Genomic DNA, 22,843 nt, shown 5'->3' with positions numbered 1-22,843 from the left:
ATACAATTCTTTTGAATTTTTTTTTAAAATCATTGTTCTCTAGTATTAAACCCAGGAGCTACCAACACATCTAGAATCAATGCAAATGTAGAGAAAATGACAATTTTACCAAGTCAACCAAAAAGCTTAGAAGTCATATGTTGGATGCCTCAAGATTCAATCCCATCATCCCTTCTTCTTAACGTCTACATGCTCCCTTTAGCTCAGACTATAATTAATACCTTTATTTGAATGACTAAGTTTAAATTATTGCACCTAGAAAGTAGCGATCAGGCCTGAAATCTGGGTTTAGTGGCTGAAATGTTCTGAACCAATAACCTAAAATTAGAGCCTTCATGTTTAACTTTGACCCCAACGTGGAAGAAAAACCAACAGAAACCAAAATCTGCTCAAAATCCTGAACTAAAAATACATTTAATGAAGAACTGACACATTTATATGCACAACATTTATTTAAAAAAAAGACAAAAAAAGGTAACATTATATACAAATTAAATATAAAACCCCAGAAAACATGAAGCATTTGAATTAAGTTAAGAGTCCAGGAAGAGTCACTGAAGGTGAAAATGTGTTTCATTGTTGACTCCAGGTGAGCTGCAGCGCTCTGATTGGCCGATACCTTCAGTTCATAAAGGCCAGGCTCTGCAGGTCCAGTTGGAGCGTGCAGGTGGTCCGGCCCGGTTCAGAAGTCGGCGTCCAGCCTGAAGGTGTTGTCGGTCGGACCCGACATGACGCCCATCCTCTGGTACTCCCCGACCCGCTTCTCAAAGAAGTTGGTCTTCCCCTCCAAAGAAATGTTCTCCATGAAGTCGAACGGGTTCTCCGAGCGGTACACCTGCAGAGACAGAAATAGGACAGGAGGTCTCACTCTGCTGAGAATCCAGGATCCCAGAGGAAACTGCAGGCGTGTTCAGACAGGCGTCTGTGTCGCTCTGCTGCCGGTCCATCAGAACCACACGCTCTGATGGGTTCCAGCAGCAGCGCTCAGCCCCCATCACTGGCTGAGGTCCGTACCCCTGCGCGAATCATCACCACACACCGGAACCGGGCCGCAGCCGACCCGGTTCTGTCCGTACCTTAGAGAAGCCGAGCTCCAGTAGCAGCCGGTCGGCCACGAACTCAATGTAGCGCTTCATCATGTCGCAGTTCATCCCGATCAGCTTCACGGGCAGAGCGTCAGTCAGGAACTCCTGGACAGAACCAGAACCAACATCAGAACCAGCAGAAGCTTTAACAAAACATTTAAAACTAAACTTCCCAGAATTCATAGAGCTCAACCATTTTTATTTTAGAAAACTAGTTCATGAGATTCTTAAAGTGGGAAACAAGGGTAGGAAAGAAAAGCATGAGAGAGGAACCAGCAGCTCCCAGTCTAACCAGTACAGTCCCAGTCCTCCCACCTGCTCGATCTCCACGGCATTCCTGATGATATTGGTGACAGTTTCTGCCGGCGGTTTGTTCACCAGATGTTTGAACATCAGGCAGGCGAAGTCGCAGTGCAGACCCTGAACGCAGCACAGAGACGGTTACTACCGAGTCATCGATCAGTTATCGGTTATCGATGGGCTATAAATCACCTCGTCTCGGCTGATGAGCTCGTTGCTGAAGGTCAGGCCGGGCATCAGGCCTCTCTTCTTCAGCCAGAAGATGGAGGCGAACGAACCAGAGAAGAAGATTCCCTCCACAGCGGCGAAGGCCACCACTCTCTCTCCTGGGCGATCAACAACACAGCTGATCAATATTGGTGCCACAGCAACGGCAGCGTGAGGTCACAGAGGGCGACGTTACCGTAGGAGGCGTTCCGGTTGCCGATCCAGTTGAGCGCCCAGTCGGCCTTCTTCTTCACGCACGGCAGCGTCTGGATGGCGTTGAACAGGTATTCCCTGAGGGTCAGTGAACGCAGCGTCAGAGGGAGGCCGGCCAGAGCTCCCAGCACCACCAGTTAGAGCCACTCACCTCTCGCTGGGATCCTTGATGTAGGTGTCGATCAGCAGGCTGTACATCTCAGAGTGGATGTTCTCCATGGCGATCTGGAAGCCGTAGAAACACCTGGCCTCCGTCACCTGCACCTCCTGCGTGAAGCGCTCCACCTGGTGGCCGAAACGGGGAACAGCGTGAGCGGGATGGGTCCGGCCCGAAGAGAGCGGCTGGACCCAGCAGCGGGTTCCTCACCAGGTTCTCGTTGACGATGCCGTCGCTGGCGGCAAAGAAGGCCAACACGTGGGAGATGAAGTAGCGCTCCTCGTCCTTCAGGGACTCCCAGTGCTGCAGGTCTTTGGACAGGTCCACCTGCACGCACATCGCCATGGCAACGCAGGTTAGACAGAAGAAGCAATTAGTGAAGGGCAGCGGCTTAAAGTCTCAACAGTTCAAGAAAAAGGTTCAAAACCTAAACAGTCGATGTCGAGTATCGTCCAACTCGATTTTGAAGATTTAATCAGAATGATGTCAGCGCAGCTACGGCAGACATCTTGTTTGACAAAAATGTTTACATAGCTTCTATTCATTACATTTCTGGATAGATAAAATTAGTGAATCGCAGCATCTAAAAGACTCAAGATTGAATGTCTGAGTTTTGAAGATTTAATTTTTGGAGTGATGTCAGCACAGCTACGGTGGCCATCTTGTTTGACAAATGTTTACGGCTTCCATTTATTTAGAGAAATTAGTGAACAGCAGTGGCTAAAAGTCTCAATAGTTCAATAAAAAGGTTGAGTTGGATAAAAAATAATATTTTTTGAAGATTTAATATTTTGAATGATGTCAGCACAACTATGGCGGCCATCTTGTATAACAAATGTGTTTACACAGCTTCAATTATTTTCAACTTTGAATTCAGGTCAATACAATGGAATACATTTTATATTTTTTAAGTTAGGACAATGAAATCATAGTCTTGAGAGTGAAGTAGTTTTATATCTCAGACACAAAAAGAACAAAGAAATAAGTTGTAAGCTCATACTCTGGTATTGGTTTTAATAATAAATAAATACATAAATAAGGGAATCATTCATTAAATGATTTTCACTAGCAGGACTTTAAAATAATTGAGCAGCGAGTTTATAGAAAAAAGAATCCCATTGACTGAGCAGCTAATATCAGATCTCACGCTTTTTTCTAATCATTTGTTAATATTAAGACATTCTGATAAAACTGGCTTTATTTTGCTAGTATTACATATAAATATAAAAATAAAATCAGAAACCTGACCTGAACTTTAAGTTCTGATTGTTGTTGGTTCATGTTTGGAGGAGAGGAGCCGCACACTGTAGAATATATAGTATGTAGGGTTTTTACCTCCTCTGCCGTCCAGAAGGAGGCCTCTGCCTTCTTGTACATCTGCCAGATGTCGTGGTACTGGATGGGGAAGATGACGAAGCGGCGAGGGTTTTCCTTCAGCAGAGGCTCCTCTTCCTCAAAGCTGCTCTTCTTCACCGCTTTAGGCTGGAAAACAAGAGATCATTAGCTACAGTCTCATGCAGCACACAATCGTCATTTTTAATGCACTTTATATGCATTAGTTTAATATCATAACTCAATTTAAGACCAAACATAGCTACTTTAAGACAACAAAAATGTGTAAGATAAATAAAAATGCCACATTTTGTAAGACACAAATTAATTTGCAGCTAAATAAATAATGTGAGGAGCTGATCTGACCTAAACTGGAGGAAATTTAGATCGTGGCGCCTAAACTTCCGGCAGTTTCGGCGCCACGACCAGCGGCTGTCAGCCCGTTCAACCAGCACTATATTCCGGTTCATATTCGGATTTTTCTCCGGAACATTTCCATAGACTCACCGCGGCTTCACTGAAGATCTTTCGGGCGGTTTTGGACGCCAGAACGCGGGTGCTGTTCAGGCTGGGAGGCTGGAAAGGAACAAATATGTTAAAGAGGATCAAGAAAAATATTTTAAAAGATAAATGTTCTAATAAATCCGGGCGGACATGTTGTTTTTTCCCGCTCTCACCGTGTTCTCTTTGTCCAAAGACATGCTGTCTATCTGACTGCTGAGAGTCTGTTGGTTCTTCACCGAGAGAGGGGAGCGCGCAGACAGCATCGTTAATGCTTCGGTTTCACACAAATATAAAGAATAAAAAGGAAGAATAAGAAAATTAACGTCTAAAGAGACTAAGAAAGGTCAGAAAGCTAGCACTAAGAAGAAGCAACGAACATAAAGACAGACAGCGGAGAATGAAGCGGCTTCTGTTGTCTGCTTGCTTTTTTATTGGAACCTTCCCGCTAGAACTCCCCCAGCCAATAGGAGCACAGCGCATGCCACCCCTTTAACAACTCAGCCAATCAGCTGATGGAACGTCCTTACGTACTACGTGCAAATACTGCGGGAAATTCAAACCGGCAAAAGTTACAAAACTGCTGAAGAACTGACGTTACAAAACAATTAAAACGACCGTTTATGAAACATAAAAAAGGTTAGTAGTAAAATATGTCTATCTTAGATCAAAAACAAATAGGCGTGTATTTAAACTACGACGTTAAGTCGTGGATGTCGATAACAGCAAAAGGAAATCCTTAAATGCTAAATTATTGTTTTATTCATTTAATAATACTATAAATAACAGCTTAAATACACTAATATGGTGCCATGATTAGTCTGTTTAATCACTAATCATGGCACCATGATTAGTGATTAGACACTAATCATTAATTATTACCATGATTAATGGTACACTGATCTAATCATTATAATCAATACTAATCATGGTAATGATTAGTATTACCATGATTGGTGTAACACTAATCATGTTATTAGTTTGACTAATCACTAATCAGTCAAATAACACATTTGACTTATTTTCCACAGAATACGTGTGTAAGCATGTAACTGCATATTAAACCCGCTTTCTTGCGATGAATTCAACATCTTAACTTGCAACAGATTAAATTATGTAAACGTGAATCTATATAAAGACAATATAATAAAAGTGGGAGGAATTTTATGGTGTTTTTTTGCGGCAGCTGCGTGCATCTGCCGCGCTTTTTCCTTTGTTTATGTCATAAAAAGGCGTTGTCAACAAACCTGTTCGCGCGAAAATATGCTTCATACAGAAAAATCAGCAGAATTCTTAAAAAATGCGTACTGCAAGCATTTTAGTGCAGTTATCGGTTTATTTATTTTGAAATCCCAGCAAACATGCCTACAATGAAAGAATACATTCCAGGAATTAGTCTCTTCCTTAATAATCGGTTTGATAATGTTTGGTTTTACTGATAGATAGTTTTATAATTTGTATTTCTGTTGGATTACGGATATTTTTACCTTTTATAAAACTCGGATTCCGTTTTAAACTGAACCATTCTCCTCGGTTTTCCCTCTAAAACTTCCAGAAGTCTTTTAAATCCCTCTTCCCTCGCAGCTGACGTCGGGGCAATCTGCCCAGTAACTGTATCCAGGTTACCGCCCGCGGCGGCCGCTCATTGGATGTTTAGGAGTACTACGGAAGTTTACGTCTGCCATCTGGCGGCCTGGATGCCTGACATATTTTACTCCATTTATAAATGGAGTAAAATACACTTTATATATATATATATATATATATATATATATATATATATATATATATATATATATATATATATATATATATATATATATATAGTAATAATCAGAAATGATCAAATATAAACTGACAACATATTTAGGAAATGTTTGGTTTATTTCTCTCTGAAGAGTTTGATAACTTCAGTTTTTATCTGTAAAAGTTTATCTGTGGATCTTTTAATGTGAAGGGTTTCAGCAGGGAACAATATATGACCTTCAGAATAAAAGCACAAAATGGTTTAATTCAATGCAGTGAAGACAACATCGGTATAAAACTTGACAATGTGTGTGGCAGTGTAGCTGGGCCGCATCAGCTCAATAGCTCTGCAGAAACAATCAAAGAAGAAGAAGGAGTCATCATCATCATCATCAAGTAGCTTATTCTGGATTTAAAGTCCAATAAATTCCTTTCTGAGGAGGAAGATTAAGGTAGAAAGAAGAGAAGACCGGCTTTGGTCCTGGTGCAGCTCAAACTGCTTCACCTGAATGCATTAAACACCTGAAACCAAACAACCAAAAGTTCTGAATTTCAAAATAAAAGCACTGACGAACCCAGAACCCTGCGGAAGTACTAACACGTACTTCCACACTCTGCCATATTAAAAACCATAAACTTCAGTGTATTTTATTAGGAACACAAAATAGTCCCTCACTGGCAAGTGGAAGTAAATCTGAAAAGTGTGGCATGCTTTTTTTATTCAGAAAATTTTTGAATCTCTTCCTGCTGCAGGTTTTTCTTGTTCAGCTCTGAACATTTCCTCTTCACAAAACATCTCAAACTCACTCTGAAAGTTTTCACGTTTAGCAGATTCTCAGTTGGACCTTTACTAGGCCATCCCAGCACTTCCAGGATTGTATTGTATTTAGCTTCAAATATCTCTCCCACCATCATCTGACTTCCATTTCTCCACTGATGAAAAACTTTGTGTTTTGTTTTTTCATTTAAAATACACCAAAAAGTGAAAATATGAACTTTCGCAGCTCCAAATTAAACTCTGAAAAGGTGGAATTAGAAACTCAGAAGCCATAAAAATAAAAAAATAAATCAGTTTTTAGTCATTTTAAAGGTTTTGTTTTTTTTGTTACATTCCTGAAGTTTTTCTGTCTGGCGGTTCAGACGGAGCTGAGTTTCACCAATCCTCTGACCGAGTCTTCGTGCAGCGAGTCCTGGGTCACGGGGTCGTAGCGGACCTGCGGCGCCGGGTGCTGCAGGTGCATGTGGGCGGGGCAGGGCAGGGCCCCCTGCGGCGTCCCGCAGGGTGTCTCCTCGGGGCTGACGAAGTGCTGGTGGTGGTGCAGGTGGTGCAAGTGCAGGTGGTGGTGGCAGTGGGAGTCGACGGCGACGTCCCTCAGGGTCAGGACGTCTCCGGCGCAGGACGGCAGCGTCGGCTGGGCGGGGCCCAGGTAGGCACAGGGCCCGCCCAGCGAGGCGGGCTTGGCAGGGAGAGGCGGCAGGACGACGGGGTCGCTGTGGAGCAGCGGCGTGGCGGCGGCCTGCAGGACGAACTTGGTGCTCTGGATGCACTGGTCCTGGTCACACTGGGGAGACAGGAGGTGACCGGAGTGAAGCTGGAACCCAAACTTATTCAAATCTGACCAAATCGTTTGTGGCGCCATCATTTTGAAGATATACCTAGCTCTCATGTGATGTCACACTCCTGGGAACTTTGTAGCCGGCAGCCATCTTGGTAGGTATCTGTAACCAACTGTCATGACCGTTGCTATGGAGTTGCTATGACAACAATAAACCAGCCATGTTCTCCGTCTCACACGGATCAATCCTGACAGCAGCCATTTTGCTGATGTATCTTTCTCTTGCACATTGATCAAGAGTGTCACTATGCTTTGTTTTAGTTGGTCTGGAAGCCAGCTAGGCTTTCCTACCAAGATGGCGGTTCAGCGGCGTGGTGGTGGATCACCTCCGGTTCAGACTTGTGGGAACTACGTACTAATAAATATAAAATGACAGCGGCACAAACGGAAATCTTTGCTGCATGAAGGTAGCAGAGTTGACAGGAAGCTCCGCCCCATGTTGCAGCCGCCCTGGGTGATATCCACCTACCATGTGACTGTGGAGCTGCGTGGGGGCGTAGCTGCTGCCGCCGGTCCCGTTGGACTGGGGGGCGGTCTGCGGCGTGTCGGCCTGGATCGGACCCCTCCTGTCGATCAGACTGACACACAAACAAGAGGAGAGGTCAGAGGTCAAGGCTCCAAACCCAAACTGATGGCAGCAGCAACTAGCAATATTAAAGGTTTCTATGTTTATTATCATAATCTATGAATGAGCTGGAGTGATAGCTTTATTTTGAAAGTCCAACACACAAAATGTGGCTAGTCACTGGTTGCTATGGTGATTCCCTCCTTTTCTGAATGACTGGACTGAAATCCACAGCTGTTATTCAGTTCAGAGGGTTTTGTGTCTGTTTTTTCCTCTGTATATATTAATATTAGTGGTGGGCTGGGCTGAAAATTTTAAATAAAAAATAATCAATTTTAATGCAATAAAATCTATGTGATTAATTAATCTTGTTAATTTAGACGAATTAAAATAAAATATAGAGTTGAATAATTATATGTATTTCTTTTAATTTCTTGTACATAAGTGAATAAGCTATATATTACTGTACATTCTATAATTAGTCGTTGGTACATTTATTCATTTCATGATATATTTATTTAAATCAGAAGTTCTCCTGATTTACGTCATGATTTTTTGTTTTTAGTCTAAATTCTTTTTAGTCCAGAATCTGAAGCAGATTTTAGTCAAGATTCAGGTTTTTAGTTTGTTTTTGTTTTCTGACCCAGATTTTAGTCCTATTTCATATATGCCCTGTTGCAATAAGTAATAAGTCAATTAATCACACAAAAATTAAAACAAACTCAATAATTTCAATTTGCATGATTTATCGTTTTTCTTCCAAAACTCTGGTGTTTGGTCTCAACTAGCCCCTTTATTCAGTCCATTGAATTTGTTGTTTTGTTCATTTGTTCTGGATATTTAAAATGTCTCCCAGTTCCAGTGTTAAATGTTCATTAACACATTTAAATTATTGATTTTTGAGAATATCTTCTTGCATTACATCAGTTGAAAATGGTGTCAAACCGCAATATTATCGTTTATCTCAATAACGTCTGGGATAATTTATCGTCCAGCTAAATTAGTTTCTATGACAGACTTTAGCCTTGGTCTTGCTAATGGCCTCTAATTACCTCTGGTTACCTGAGTTATATCTGGTTACCATGGTTACCTGTACCAGCATTAGTGCTGGTTTACTGCTGACCTGGGAGGCAGCGGCCCACACAGCGCCGCGCAGCAGTTGGTCAGGACATTTCCGTAGCTGTACGGGTTGTAATTGTCCTTTCCCTCCTTTCTGGACCAGGTTCCTTTGATCTGAACGGGAACACCAGGGTTAAATCATTAGATAGGTCATGCTGGTCTAACTGGGAGCGCTGGGATACTCACGTCCTCGTTAGTGGTCTGGTTGGAGCTGATCAGGTAGGTATGGAAGCCCGACAGGCCCACGATGGACCAGACGGAGAAGAAGCACACCACCACCTCCAGGATGGTGCAAAGCGGAGTGAAGGAGTCAAACATGGAGGCTCACGACTCGGAAACAAACTGAAATGTTTTCATCTGGACTTGATTCATTTCCCCCATCAGGGAAGCTGATGTCCCTGTCAGGGAGGCGACACTTTGACCTTGGCAGTGCATTACTGGACGTATCGAGCTGTAGAGGGTGGCAGCGTCAGGGATTGATTTATCAGAAACGCGGAGGGGAGGGACTGTATGGGAGCTAATTAATGCCTGTGGTGGATTTTCTGTGTCAGATCTGAACTCCATGTTGGAAGGGCTGAATGTTTACAGCTTTTCCTGATCAGACTGGTTCTGCTTACAGCCAAATAGACGATGAATCCCAGCTAACAGCTATGCTACCCGCTGTGCTTACAGCCAGTTTTACACCCACTCTAACGGCTACGCTTACAGCAGGACATACACAGTGATGCTTATGGCTACCCTAACAGCTACACTTATCGTAACTTTTAAGGCTATGCTAATGGTAACTTTACAGCCAGGCTAACAGTTGTACTCACACAGTCATGCTTATGGCTACGGTAGTGGCTAAGTTTATCACCACGTTTACAGCTACGCTAACTGGGATGAAAACTGGGATGAATTATCCAAAAATGTTGGTTCTGTCTGTTTATGTCAGCTTCCATAAGTGGTGGAAACACTTCTTCTAATAGCAGAGCCATTTTTTTGTCAAGACTGGATTTATAACCAAGTTATTTTGTGTTTTATATGTATAAATGTGACGTTTCCGTCAAAACAGGCGATTTGTTTTGTTTCAGAACTTTTAGAAGCTCCACAAGCAGAACCTTTGGGCTCTGAAGGATATCTAGCTGGACTGTCTTTGAGTGTGGTCAGGAATCCGGTCCGGTTTGATCCTGGAAAACAACAAAGAAGAAGAGATTCATAACTTCTTTAATAAAGTTCACCCATTCATCCTGATGTTTCTGTTTTACAGTGAAGAACTGATTCACCAAGAAGATGTAATTTGTTCCCGTTTTTAAGCTAAATCTAAAAAAAATCCCCCCACAGTTAGACAGAAAAAGGTTTTATTGCTAAAACAAGCTAAATCTCATTGAGCTAATGGAGTTAGCGAGGTGTGAAGACAGGAAAACGGGCATCAGGAAACGGCCAAAAATAACCAGAAAACCACAGAAACATTTCAAAGTTTTAACCTTTGAGGGATTGTTTGTGTGTTTTAAACACAAAGACACCGAGGAGAAGTGAAGGCGTCAGAGGCTGCAGTTAATTTCATGCAGATCAAAGTCACCACTCTGTGCTGCATCTTTTTATAGCAGCGCTGCTAAAAACAAAAAACAAGGAGCACTCAGAAGAAAACACGAGTTTATCTGAGACTGTCTGCTGGTTGTTAAAGAGCCTCACAGCTCTGGAGTTTGAAGCTTCGGGCCACATAAACAACTTTAACGACCTGAGAAGAGAGTCTGGTTGATGACAGTAAAAAATCCCCAGAACCCAGTGATCAGGGTTAAACCTCCGTCAACACAGAAACTGCTTTCAACCGCCCGGTTCAGTGGAGTTAAATGTGTTAACATGACAGGTTTAAAACCTTTCCAACACAAAAACAGCAGAAAACATCCTGAATTATCCAGAAAGGATGATTCTGTCTGTTAATATCAGTTGTTAGCAGGTGGGCATTCAATCCGCTAATAGCAGAGCTAGCTTTGAAAGCTAACTTTGAAATTGTTTTGCATTGTTTACATTTACATGGTGGGTATCAAGTCAACATTGTTGTAGTTAGCGCTTTAGCAATAGCTTCCATTACATACTATGTTGTTTTAAGGCTTTAGCATTAGCACAACTAATACTTAGGATTAAAGTTTCAGCGTTAGCACAACTAGATTTTTAGTTAGCGGTACAATCAGTAGTTTTTAGCAACTGCATGAAGTTCCTCATGGTAAAAAGGAAAAAACAAATCAAAACTGGGATGAATTATCCAAAAATGATGGTTCTGTCTGTTCATATCAGATTTCATAAGTGGTGGAAACACTTCTGCTAATAGCAGAGCAAAATTTAAGCTTAGTGCTTTTGCAACTTTGAAAACATGTTGTGTCATTTTTTAACTTAGCACCTGTTAAGAAAATAATTATTGTTTGGTGCTTAATACAGCTAATCCACGACATGTGTAAAGGTATAGCCAACACTTTAATTTGGAACAGTTTCTGTTGAGCATTTGGGAATTCAGCTGAAGAAGCAGGGCCCTTTTTTCCTCCCCCGCTGACAGACACAGCAATAAAATTTACAGTCCGAAAGGGGTTAGAGACTTCTTGGCGCCTCTCCCGTATCAGGCGGAGAGGGACACGGAGTGGTCCCCCCTTTCGCTTGGACAAAAAACAGATCACCTTAGAAGCTGAGCTGTAAGAAGGGGAGTTTCCGGGGTTCTCTGGGGGGCCGAAACAGGTCCCTGATTGGTCAAACAACAGAACGCCTTCTTTGCATATATTAAATAGGGAAACGCCTCTTTAGTTAAAATTCCAGGTCAGCACCGGAGAGTCTCAGAGTTTTTCCATCTTTTCTCCACATGGGCGCCTTTGTCTGTCTTATGTGTTTCGTGTGTGTCTGTCTTCCCTTGTGTGTCTTATTTTGTGATAAAATGTATATCTCTGTATCTCTGCAGCTTTGTTAACTCATCCATGCGTTGCTTTGTATGAATTAAACTCTGTGATCTGTGACGTCAACACGCCTTGTTGTAGTTTCGCTTTACAGCTGCCCTGCTCCTCGTCGAGAGGACCCGGCTTTGAAGGAAGAGACGAGTCAAACGTTTTGTTCAAAGTTTGAATAAATATCTCTTCCTTAATACACCTTAAGTTTAGCTTCAGCTAAATACTATGTTGTTGTAGCGCTTTAGCGTTAGCAGAAATAATGTTTATAAGTGTTAATGCAGCTAGCTTCTTAGTTAGCGGTGCTCACCACTGGTTTGTAGTAACAGCATGGAGTTTCTCAGGGTATAAGGATCATGCTTCGATGCCTGATCCTTTTATTTTTTTATTGTTTTCTGGAGCAAAATAAAATTTTCTGACTTGAAAATGATGACTTTGGAAGTTATCCTAAGCCAATTTCCAGTTTTGGAAAAGTCAGGGATTGTAAGAAAAATCAGGATCTTAATTAGGTCAAATAAACAAAAACATTTGAAGTGCGACTTTGTCTCTGTCTTTCTGTATTTTTATGCAAAGCTCCATCTTTCTGTCGCACTCTGATCTCATTTCATGCAACATAACACTGTTAAATTACAGCAGAGATCTTTTTAGTGGGATAATTTTCTAAACAGTCTTCCGTTGCAATCTGTGAATTAAAGGTTGGATTTTTCTAAAATGTTCTCAAAGTTTTGTCTCCTGAGTATTAGAAACCTTTCAGCAGATTTTTAAAGAGATCAGCTGCTGAGTCACAACAGAAAACAATGTGAGGAGGTGGCAGAAGCTCGGTTACTCACTGAGGACGACATGTGTGATGACGAAGGAGAAGATGAAGATGGTGAGGAAGGAGAGGGAGAGGATGAAGAGGTAGAAGAAGCGGTAGTTCCTCCGTCCGACACAGTTCCCCACCCAGGGGCAGTGATGGTCGAAACGCTCTGCAGCAACAAAAAAACAGCAAAAATTAGCACATAAAGAACCTGGAAAAACCCGAGACTCAATGAGAGATTGGAGAAAAATGTAAATCCATGGCTGAAAGTGACAGAAAGCAGAAACATACGAGGTAAACTGACCGACACAGTTGTCACAGAGGCTGCAGTGGGACGCGCGCGGCGGCCGGAAGATCTTGCAGGTGAAGCAGTACTTGAGCTTGACGGTCTGACCGTTGATGAGAACCTCTCTGCTGCGAGGCGGCGGCTTGGAGCAGCTGGTCGAGTCTGAAAACAAAGAGCGGCTCAGAGACGAAGCTACAGCTGCTGATACAACACACTCTGACCTCAGAGGTCAAGACCTGAGAGGTCAAAGGCCTGAGAGGTCAAGACCTGAGAGGTCAAAGAGGAAAACTGAAATACAAATGACTCCTGAAATAGAGCGACTAGACAAAATAAAATAAACATAAAAACATCCTGGAGGAACTTTGATGGATGGATGAGTGGTTGGATGTTTGGTGGATGAATATTTGGACGGATGGATATTTAGATGCATGGATAAACGGACAAATGGATACATAGATGAGTGGGTTGGTTGGATGTTCAGATGGTTGGATGGATGGTTGGATGTTGAGATGGTTGGATGGATGGTTGGATGTTCAGATGGTTGGATGTATCTTTGATGGATGAATTTGTTTCTCTGGAATCAGAAGAACTTCCTGGAGTTTCAGAAACAAAATGTTTTCTTCTTCCTCTGACGGCGTTGCCGTCATCGTCCTCCATGTTTGATCGTCTCCATCAGGAAGTAAATCAGGGAATGACTGTCTTCCAGAAATAGACGGCGACTTTCAGTTTCCATGGAAACCAGGAGGCGACATGTGACTCAGCGCTCCGACGGCGCGGAGGAGGAGGGAAACTACTGAACGACAAACTCCAGACTTCTGCAACAATGCCCACTAATCTGCGTCTCCATGGTTACCGATCTGCCTCTCCAGGTCGGCCGCCTCGTCGGGCGTCGCCCTGGGCAGGACGCCGGGGTCGCTGAAGCTCGCCCTGAACAGCATCCCCATGACGAAGACGAAGAGGACAGCGCCGACGGCCGGGATGGCCGGACTGAGGTTGGACGCCAGGTAGGGACAGCTGAGGACACAGAGAGACAGGCTGAGCATCTCAACCAATCAGAGAGCTCGATACAGCAGGAGGAAACAAAACAATGAGACAAGTTATCATTTTTAATGAGGTTGGGGCCCAACGGGTTAAATAGCAACAAGTTAGGGGCCCAAAATGTTAAATTTCAAAAGTTAGGGGCCCAGAATGTTACTGAACAGTAACTCAGGGGCCCAAAGTGTGTAAAATGTGTCAGAAATGATCATTTAGCTTCATGAAAGTGGCTGAATCCCAAATCTTCAGATTGAAAACATTTAGGATTATAATCTCCACTTTGGCAAACATTTAAAGTTTAACGTAAAGTTTTCGCATCTAAATATTCTGAGATATGAGCTTTAAACCCAAACGTGACTCACTCGAAGGCGAAGAAGAGGCCGCTGGTGAGGAGGATGAGCACCAGGGTCAGGTAGAACACCCCGGTCTGCCGCGCCATCATCACCCGCCCGTCGCAGTAGAACCGGTTCCGCCCCGGGAACACCTGCCACTTCCTGCGGGGAGTCCGGCCGCGGTGTCCGGGGCAGGACGGCGGCTCGGTGCCGGCGGCGGAGGACGATGTCGGCGGGGAGGAGCAGCTGGTGCTGCGGGTGCAGATCTGCGTGTACCGGATCGGTCCGTCCGGAACCGCGTGCTGGATCTGAGACATGAGTCCTGACAGGTGAGCGCGCGCGGAGATGAAAGGATAATCAAAGGTGCGCGCGCGGATGAGCCCGTATTTCCATCACGAACCCAAACAAAAGCGACCGGGTTTTATCACTATTACAATGAATTTGTTCGGTAAACAAACGCACGCACTAGAACCTCCGGTTCGGTACCATGTCCGCCTTCTCCGGACCCAGTGCCTGTATGTGAACTGGTTCCGATTCTGGATGGAAGTGGGTGTGATCCAGGTTACCGGGCGTTCAGATGTTCCGCGTCCGTGGAAAGGAGGAAAAGGATGAGGAGGAAGAGGAGGAGGAGGAGGAGAAGAGCATCCCGATCCTCCGCAGAGCCGCTGAAGCCTGCGGAGATCCTCTATCGCCACCAGGATGTGTCACTACACACGAAAAAAAAAACCTTCCAGTCAAAACGGAGGGCTTAGTTAACCATCTTTAGCGTTTTTATCTTTCAGTTTTGTCTGTCAGGTTATTAAGAAAATATGAAATAAAAACAAAATTTCTTGAAAAGCAAATAAATAAAAAATAAATAAACCCTAACAAACAAAAATTAAACTTCACTAAAAATTGTAATTTTGAAAAGTAGAACTTCCTCAGTAAGTTATGACAAAATATTTACAACCACTATAGCAAACAAACACTTTTTGTAATTATTTATTTATGGTATGAGCAATTTTAATTTTATGATAGCAGCTTTATTATTATTATTATTATTATTATTATTATTATTATTATTATTATTATTATTATTATTATTATCATTTAAAGCTCGTTTTTTAAGACATGGCATCTTCTAAGCCCACTTTTATTTCAAGTTGGTATTCTTATTTAAAAATTTGTTCTATGTTATGTCTTTACATTTATATTGCTTTCAAAGTTGCTTTCTATAATTAAAATATTATATCTTAAACATTTTTATACTCTAGTGAGTCCCTTGTTTCGGTGTCGTTTAATCCGCCTCAAGAAGTAATAAACGATCTTCGGTTCAGGATTCTGGCCCTTTAACTTCTAGTTAAAATGTTTAGTCGTTAAAACGCAGTGAAAATAAAACCTATAATGTATCTTCAGTGAGGTTGTCATATTTTTGGGGGTTTCTTCAGTAATTCCCTGGAAAATAATATCTGGTTCCTATTTTTAGTGTTTGCACCCGGGCGTTTTTTCGGAGACGGACCTAAACAGCATGACGGCCGCGGACGTTGGCGGAGACTCTGTTGTCAGAGCAAACCGTGATTCTGATGAAAAGGACGGACATCATGTGTTAAAAGGTGAGCAGCTGCAGATTAACCGGAGGTTAAAACCAAACGGAGCCGAACTTCAGTCAAAAATCTACCGATTTAAGGTTCAGCTCACCTGCCTGCGGCTGCAGAGGTCAGGGGTCACAGACCTGTTTAAGGAGGATTTTTTGAAATGCCCCGAACTATTCGGCCAAGACAAAAATCTGATTCCACTGTGTTCGTGTAAAGCCAGATCGGGAAGACACCGTGACTTTGGAGAACACACTTTTCAGTTTCAGTGTTTTCTATTTTACTGATTCTGCTATTGATGTCAAAGCACTTAGAATAATCTGAGTATGACAGATGTATGAATCAACAAACCTTCGGAGTATTCACAACAAAACAGGAAGGACGCTAACTAGCTTCATAAGTCCCTCAAGCATGGTGATGGAGGTGTGATGCTGCGGGCTTGTTTTGCACTATTATCTCCTCTGTTTATCAAAGTTGAAGCTTGGTCCAAACTGGGTCATCAGTAGAACCTGGTACCGATGTCCAAACACGTAGAGGATCCCCTGTTTCCTCCCTATGTTGGTGATTGCTGAGGTAGCAGCTGTATCCTGTGACATCACAGCTCAGCTGACTTCCTGTTTGCTGTGACATCACAGCTCACCTGGCTTCCTGTTTGCAGGTGCGGTGTTTCTGACCACAGTGGCCTCGGCGGGGATGATCGCTGGGTTCGGCTCCACCCTGGCGCTGGCCAAGAAGAAGAGCCCAGACTGGTTCAGTAAGGTAAACTCAGTCCAGCGGGAAAAATGTTTTCCAGAAAGAAAAATGGAGTTAATATTTTCATGCAAACTGGACTAATAAGATGGAGTTAGAGCCAGACTGGGAACAAATTATTTACAAGACTAAAGTCACAATATTATTGGAAAAAGGACATACAACAGTAAGTCAAAATAATTTGAGAAAAAAGTCATATGAGAATAAAGTAATAAGACGAGAAACGTTAGTTCAAGAAAAAAGTTGCAAGATTGCAGGAATAAAGTTGTAAAACTAAGAGAAGTCATACTACGATAACAAAGTTATAATTCTAGAGAAGTTGTAATTTTACGAGAATGGAGTTGTAATAATAAGAGAAAGTCGTAATATGGGGAAAAAATGATATGAGAATAAAGTCGCATGACAAATAACGATAATTTAGTCCTCGTATAAAAAAAAAAGATAATTCGTAGAATGAAGAAGCAATTTTATGTGGTGTCCTACACAAAAACAAACAAAATGAGTTGTGTTAACCCTGAAGTTATTATTTTACAAATAAAGACATAGTTCACCTTTAAACACATCAGCAGCATCAAATTGTTACTGGTAGCAGAACTTAGAAACAATTTTATAAATGACTGAATTTATTCTGCTAATATTACAATATTAACAGGATTTGGTGTGAATTTAAGCAGAAGAGCTTCATGTTTGGTGTGAACTCCAGCAGCATCACTCTTCCTACTAATCCGGTTTGAAAAGTTAAGGCTGTCTTTGTGAAACGATGACGTCTGTTTTCCCTCCTGATGCTCGATCCGGCGGCGGTTCTGAGAAGGAGGCGGCGGTTCTGGTCCGTTGGAGGCGAACAATCCGGCCGCTGTTCCTCCGTTCTATTTCCGTCACACAGCGGGCTTTGTCGTCTGACGGGAGATTTGATTTGAGCTGGAGGCCCCGGCGGCTTTGCGCTTGTTTCAGTTTTACTGGAAAACAGAACCGAACCGAAACAAGTCAGGAAATCATATTTCTCTCTTGAATTAAACCTTCATCAGGTGCCAAATTGTAAAAATCTCAAGATAAAAGGGCCAAAGTTAAAAAAGACCAAAAATTCAAGGGCCAAAGTCTAAAATGATCAAACATTCAGGGGCCAAAGTTAAAAAAGACCAAAGATTCAGGGGCCAAAGTCTAAAATGATCAAACATTCAGGGGCCAAAGTTAAAAAAGACCAAAGATTCAAGGGCCAAAGTCTAAAATGATCAAAGATTGAAGGGCCAAAGTCTAAAATGATCAAAGATTCAAGGGCCAAAGTCTAAAATGGTCAAAGATTGAAGGGCCAAAGTCTAAAATGATCAAAGATTCAAGGGCCAAAGTCTAAAATGGTCAAAGATTGAAGGGCCAAAGTCTAAAATTATCAAAGATTCAAGGGCCAAAGTCTAAAATGGTCGAACATTCAGGGGCCAAACTGTGAGCAACTCTGTGACTCATAGTAATAGAGTTACGCAGAAATTATAGAAACTAACAGAGATCATAATGTGAAAGATAATTTCACGTTATTTTCATAATGTGAAATTATGAAGATAAAGTCATTCCAGTCTGCTGTGAACGATTTCCACAGCAGGAGTCATGTGCCTTCTGGGCAGAGATCTGATTGGACGTTTGCAGAGTTCTGCCCATATTTGGTCATAAAGTTTCCTGTGCTAGAACAGAAATTCTAGTGTCTGTTCTAGCACAGGAAACTGTGCTAGAACAGGAAACTAGCACAGTTTCCTGTGCTATGTAACCATGGCGATGTTCTAACATCGCCATGGTTACAGTCTCTGGAATCCTATTGGTTGCCACCAGACAACTTTGGCAAATAGAAGGAAAATCTCCATTTTAAGGTAACATGGACCCAACCAGCTGCTGAAAAACCTGTTTCCTCTGCAGGGTGTGGCAGCGACGGCCGCGGCCCCCGAGTCCGGGGCCTCCCTGGCCCTCAGAGCGCTGGGCTGGGGCTCCCTGTACGCCTGGTGTGGAGTGGGTCTCCTCAGCGTCGCCGTGTGGAAAGCTCTCGGCGTCCACAGCGTACGTTTGTTTCTAATAATCAGGAAAGTTTGGAATATATCTGGAGAGAATTCAAACCAGTGATTGAAATTTACAAAAATAACTGAAAATGAGTTCAAATTAATGTGTAAAAATAAAAATAAAATGTTTACTTTGGTTAAATAGATGAATAAATATTTACTTTAAAGTAGGGAAGTTTGCAGGTTTCTGATTCTTTCCATGTCTCTTACAGTTGGCAGAGTTCAGACAGAAGATGGAGTTGTTCTTCCCGGCCATCCCGAGGAACCCAGAGGCTGCAGCCGGATCAGAACCGTTGGACTGGGACGCCATCTTCGGGTCCAAATCACAGGGATCAGCCAGAGACTGAGAACCAATCTGACCCTGTGGAGATTTTACAGCTTGGAAATGTGAAATTATGAAGATAAAGTCATACCAGAACAAGAACAGTCGCATATTGTAAATAAAAGATATTTAAATGTTGTGAAAGTTTAAGTTTTATGGAAGATTTTTTCTGGTATGTGTCAAACTTAAGGCCCGGGGGCCAAATCTGGCCCACCAGAGCTACTTATGTGGCCGTCTAGTCTCCAATGGGAGACAAAGTAAAACCTTCAAAAAACATTTGTGTGCTGAAATATTTTATCGATCTAATCAAAGCACTTACCAGTTTAAAGACAAATCACATTAATCAGTCCCTCCAGATTTTTGTGATCACACAAAATCAAAAAACTGCTAATTTTTAGCAAGTTTTGCCTTATTTGATGTCAAGTTATTGTCTCCAATTAATATGGCAAGTAACAAAAAGTCACTTTTACCGTTATGCATAAACGATAAAATCAGTCATTTTGATTGAAAAAGAATCGCAAAAACAATCATGAAATGCTGGCGGGGCTGATCAATGTGAAAATATGTCAAATATATAATTTTTACAAGTACTTTTAAGTAGCCATGATTTTTTTTGTTTTAATTGTAAACTAAATAAATCAGTGAAACATTTCCTAGAGTTTTTAGTTTTTATGCATCTTCACATCTGAATCTTCTGATCTGTGAGACGTGAACTGTTCTGGTTTTGCACTCAGACTTACAGTCTGATGTTAAACTTTAGCTTAAATTGTCTCCAAATTTCAGTTTGATAGGCTTTTGATTACACTAGTTAAGAAATTACCTTTATTGATTCGTTTTAACCTCATGGCCAGATGATAATATTTGTCCAGCACTTTGTGGTCCTTTGTGGTAAATGTCAGATATTTAGTAAGACAAAATTAAGCCTGAATGTTGAGATGAACTGAATGTTTTTGTTTCTGTGCCAACGCTAAAATTAAAAAAGCTAAATATGTCCTCCAAACATCAACCCATTTATTCAAGTCATGCAGACCTACGGTGGTAAAATAACAGGTTTTTATAGAGTAAAAATGACTTTTACTCTAATAATTATGACTTCCTGTTTCCCAACATTTTATCATCCAAGGTGACTTGGAGCTGTCTGAATGTGGACAAGCTAAAAATGCTAACTACTAGCATCACTGTTAGCTGTTTGACAGTGATGCTGACATTCAGGTTTTCCTTGGAGTAATAGTTGGTGTAGTCAAAGAAAAGCAGCAGGTGGCGCTCTGTTCACAGTGCTCAACCAGAGTTCATGTACATTTATTCTTTAACATGTCGTGGAACATATAAAGATCTCATACTGAAGAAACAAAGTCATTTTTCTCTCTTTACATTTGTTTACAACTGTTTCTGAAGCGGCGTCGGTGAAACCCCGCCCCCCACAGCCTGTACACGCAGTCCGTCAAATCAAACGCACCCGCCTCCCTCGAACACATCCTGAAACTGGCAGCCGCTGTGACCGGCGCCCCCTGCTGGAGCTGCAATGTACATATTTACAGGAGGATGTTGATGAGAATGGGATGCAGCTCCGCCCACATCGCCTCATTCCGCGGCGGCGTTTGAACTGCAGATGGTTCAAAAATTCACATAAAAAAACAAAACAAAAAACATCAAAACAAACTTATTGCACCAGAACAAAGAACACGACTGAACATCAGTGTTTCCTCCGTCATAACGTTAAAAAAAAGGATGTTTATCTACAACACTGACCCCGCCCACAAACAGCAAGCCCCGCCCACAAGGAGCCGCCCCACAAACGGAAAGAGATGAGCACGCTTGTTTAAAAAAAAGAGTAAGAGCATTCCCTCCCCATCGCCGTCCGCCACATCACTTTGGTTCAAACAAAACAAAAAACGGACAATTTTTAGAAAATTAAAAAGTATTAAATATTTTTTTGTATTAAAATTATTTAAAAACCCAAATAAACATCTGTGGATGGAGCTGAGGAGCTTTATATATTCTATATATTTTCATTTTTACGTAAAAACTTCTTTCTGTCTCTTTAAATAAAAATAGAATCGGACCCGGTCGGTCACACTGAGCACGCTCCGTGGCGGTCTGTGTGTCACGAGCGGCTCAGCTTGAACAGCACTTCGCACATGATGGCCGCCACCGCCGAGTTGAGGGCCGACGACAGCGAGATGTCCAGCAGCCGGCTCTCGTACAGGACGAACTCCGGCCGGTTCTCCTCCACGCTCGCCACGGCCAGCAGCGCCTTCGCCGCGCGGCACATCATGTTGATGCTGGGCGGCTCTGGCGGCGGAACGGCGGCGTGCGGGTTCTGCTGGTACTGCGCCACGGCCAGGCTGTCCTCCAGGAAGCCGATCAGAGTTCCCACGCTGCCCTTCTGCAGGGCGACAGCCCGGGCCGCCGTGGCGTCGCCGCGCGCCAGGTTGGACAGCACGGCCACCGCCATCTCCCGGCACACCTGGCTGCGGCGCTCGCCCACCAGGCGCACCAGCGTGGCGAAGAGCTGCTGCTGGCGGCTGAAGGGGGGCGTGGCCAGCAGCAGGTCCACGTTGCAGTCCTGGACGCTCAGCTTGCAGAGGCACTCCAGGACGAGCCGCTGAGGCGAAAGCGCCGCGGCGCCGCTGAACGGGTCCTGCGCCTCGGCGGACGGACAGACCATCCAGTGCAGCAGCCCGTCCAGCACCGGCAGGACGATGTCCTCAGGGTACTGCGACAGGTCCAGCTGGCCCGACACGTTGGCCAGCGTCACCAGCGTGTTCTCCCGCAGCGCCGCCAGGCAGTCCCACCACCACTCGTCGCGGCTGCAGGCCCGGCCCGCTTCCTCCTCCCGTTGGTAGGTGGGCGGCGCCCGCTTCCTGCGCGGGTGGCTGTGGTGCAGCAGCACCAGCCGGCCCAGGATCAAAACCAGGCCCGGGTGGCGCGACAGGACGGCATCGTTGCCAGGGATGAAGGAGAGGCTGCGGATGATGTTGGAGACGCAGATGCAGCGTCTGGCCAGGGAGTCCTGCCACGACTCGGCGGTGGACAGCGGCGCCTCGTCCCAGCAGCGCGGCTCGTCCTCCTGGAGGCTGATGGGATTCTGAGCCTCAGCAGGGGCTGGGCGCTGACCTCTGACCTCAGATGGAGAACCTGCAGAGCAGAAACAGCAACAACCAGGAGCAGCTGATTAATGTTGCAAAGTCTTTAACAGTAGACATTGAAATCTTGGCAATAATACAAAAAACTCCTTTTAAATGCTGCATCATCAGTGAGCTACAGGAAGGAAGGCAGGAGAGAAAGACATAAAGAAAAGTAATAATACTGAAATGAAATTCCAGACTGTGTAGAAACCCTGACATATTTGGATGTTTATATTTTATATAAGAAAGTTGGACTTTCCAGGCGGTACATGAAGACCAGTCAGAGAGCACAGCCTCATATTGATCCGTTTACCTCCTTGATGACCAGTCTGCTTCTGCTCCTCCTCCTCTGTTCGCTGCTCCTCCACTCCTTCGCTCTGCTTCTCCTGCTCTGGGGGCCTGAAGTCTCCGGATCGGGGCTCAAAGTGCGTCTGGATGTGAGCCGTGGAGTCTCCTCCTCCGGCCTTCCAGTGCAGCAGACCGCTGATGAAGCCGTTGGTTCGGGTTGGGTCGGCCCGGCGCTCCACCTCCGCCCAGCTCTCCCCGGCCTCCTCCACCCTGACTGGCCACTTGTCGTACTTGCTGCTCTGCTGAGGGGAATCCTCAGGCTTGGCATCCTCTTTGTTGAGCGGCGACGGCGCCTCCCCCGGGTCTTTGGGGGTCGCCTTCGGGCCCTCGGCCCCGATCTCGTACTCCTGCAGGATGCCGAACATCTGGATCAGGCAGCGGCGATAAAACTCCACGATGAGCTCCAGGAACCCGGGCAGCTGCACGTCGAGAAGCAAACGTTTGGCTTTGAACTAAAAAACTTCACTAAGCTCAACGTTTTCATGC

At 43.7% G+C, this 22,843-nt stretch overlaps 3 protein-coding genes and 1 non-coding gene across 7 annotated transcripts in view; all 4 read right to left on the bottom strand.

The window, feature by feature from the left end:
- Positions 1–433: 433 nt before the first annotated feature.
- On the bottom strand, positions 434–5,390 carry rrm2 (ribonucleotide reductase regulatory subunit M2). 2 transcript variants are annotated; one of them, XM_023347251.1, is made up of 11 exons: positions 5,283–5,390; positions 3,972–4,069; positions 3,802–3,870; positions 3,298–3,444; positions 2,173–2,289; positions 1,957–2,090; positions 1,789–1,883; positions 1,578–1,711; positions 1,401–1,505; positions 1,077–1,190; positions 434–835 (listed from the first exon to the last, which is right to left on the bottom strand). In XM_023347251.1, the coding sequence occupies exons 2-11, from the start codon at positions 4,059–4,061 to the stop codon at positions 683–685; spliced, it is 1,158 nt and encodes a 385-aa protein (XP_023203019.1). In that variant the 5' UTR covers positions 4,062–4,069; positions 5,283–5,390; the 3' UTR covers positions 434–682. The 2 variants fall into 2 exon arrangements, with proteins under 2 accessions (XP_023203019.1, XP_005808743.1); XM_005808686.3 differs by lacking the exon at positions 5,283–5,390 and having other exon boundaries at positions 3,972–4,272.
- LOC111611472 lies at positions 906–1,038 on the bottom strand. Its single transcript, XR_002754069.1, has one exon. It is a non-coding gene; the product is annotated as a small nucleolar RNA SNORD94 (small nucleolar RNA).
- A 396-nt stretch (positions 5,391–5,786) lies between the features above and the next one.
- On the bottom strand, positions 5,787–16,242 carry LOC102228064 (probable palmitoyltransferase ZDHHC14). 2 transcript variants are annotated; one of them, XM_023347276.1, is made up of 10 exons: positions 16,125–16,242; positions 14,233–14,909; positions 13,689–13,849; positions 12,854–12,997; positions 12,581–12,718; positions 9,962–10,010; positions 9,028–9,130; positions 8,846–8,955; positions 7,627–7,735; positions 6,678–7,103 (listed from the first exon to the last, which is right to left on the bottom strand). In XM_023347276.1, exons 2-10 carry the CDS (start codon positions 14,517–14,519, stop codon positions 6,678–6,680), a joined length of 1,527 nt encoding a protein of 508 aa, XP_023203044.1. In that variant the 5' UTR covers positions 14,520–14,909; positions 16,125–16,242. The 2 variants fall into 2 exon arrangements, with proteins under 2 accessions (XP_014327866.2, XP_023203044.1); XM_014472380.2 differs by lacking the exon at positions 16,125–16,242 and having other exon boundaries at positions 5,787–7,103; positions 14,233–14,519.
- A 3,907-nt stretch (positions 16,243–20,149) lies between these two features.
- LOC102228573 (AT-rich interactive domain-containing protein 1B) overlaps positions 20,150–22,843 on the bottom strand; it is a 22,769-nt gene continuing 20,075 nt past the window's right edge. For both annotated transcript variants that reach the window (XM_023347273.1, XM_023347274.1), the window contains exons 21-22: positions 22,323–22,776; positions 20,150–22,019 (exon numbers count right to left, since the gene is read on the bottom strand). In XM_023347273.1, the coding sequence (XP_023203041.1) occupies positions 20,986–22,019; positions 22,323–22,776 (1,488 nt within the window). In that variant the 3' untranslated portion in view covers positions 20,150–20,985. The remainder of the gene's footprint in view (positions 22,020–22,322; positions 22,777–22,843) is intronic.

The sequence above is a fragment of the Xiphophorus maculatus genome, chromosome 15, assembly GCF_002775205.1.
Source record: "Xiphophorus maculatus strain JP 163 A chromosome 15, X_maculatus-5.0-male, whole genome shotgun sequence".
NCBI lineage: Eukaryota > Metazoa > Chordata > Actinopteri > Cyprinodontiformes > Poeciliidae > Xiphophorus > Xiphophorus maculatus.
The sequence above is the reverse complement of the archived record's forward strand: the minus strand, read 5'-3'. Positions and strand labels throughout refer to the sequence as shown.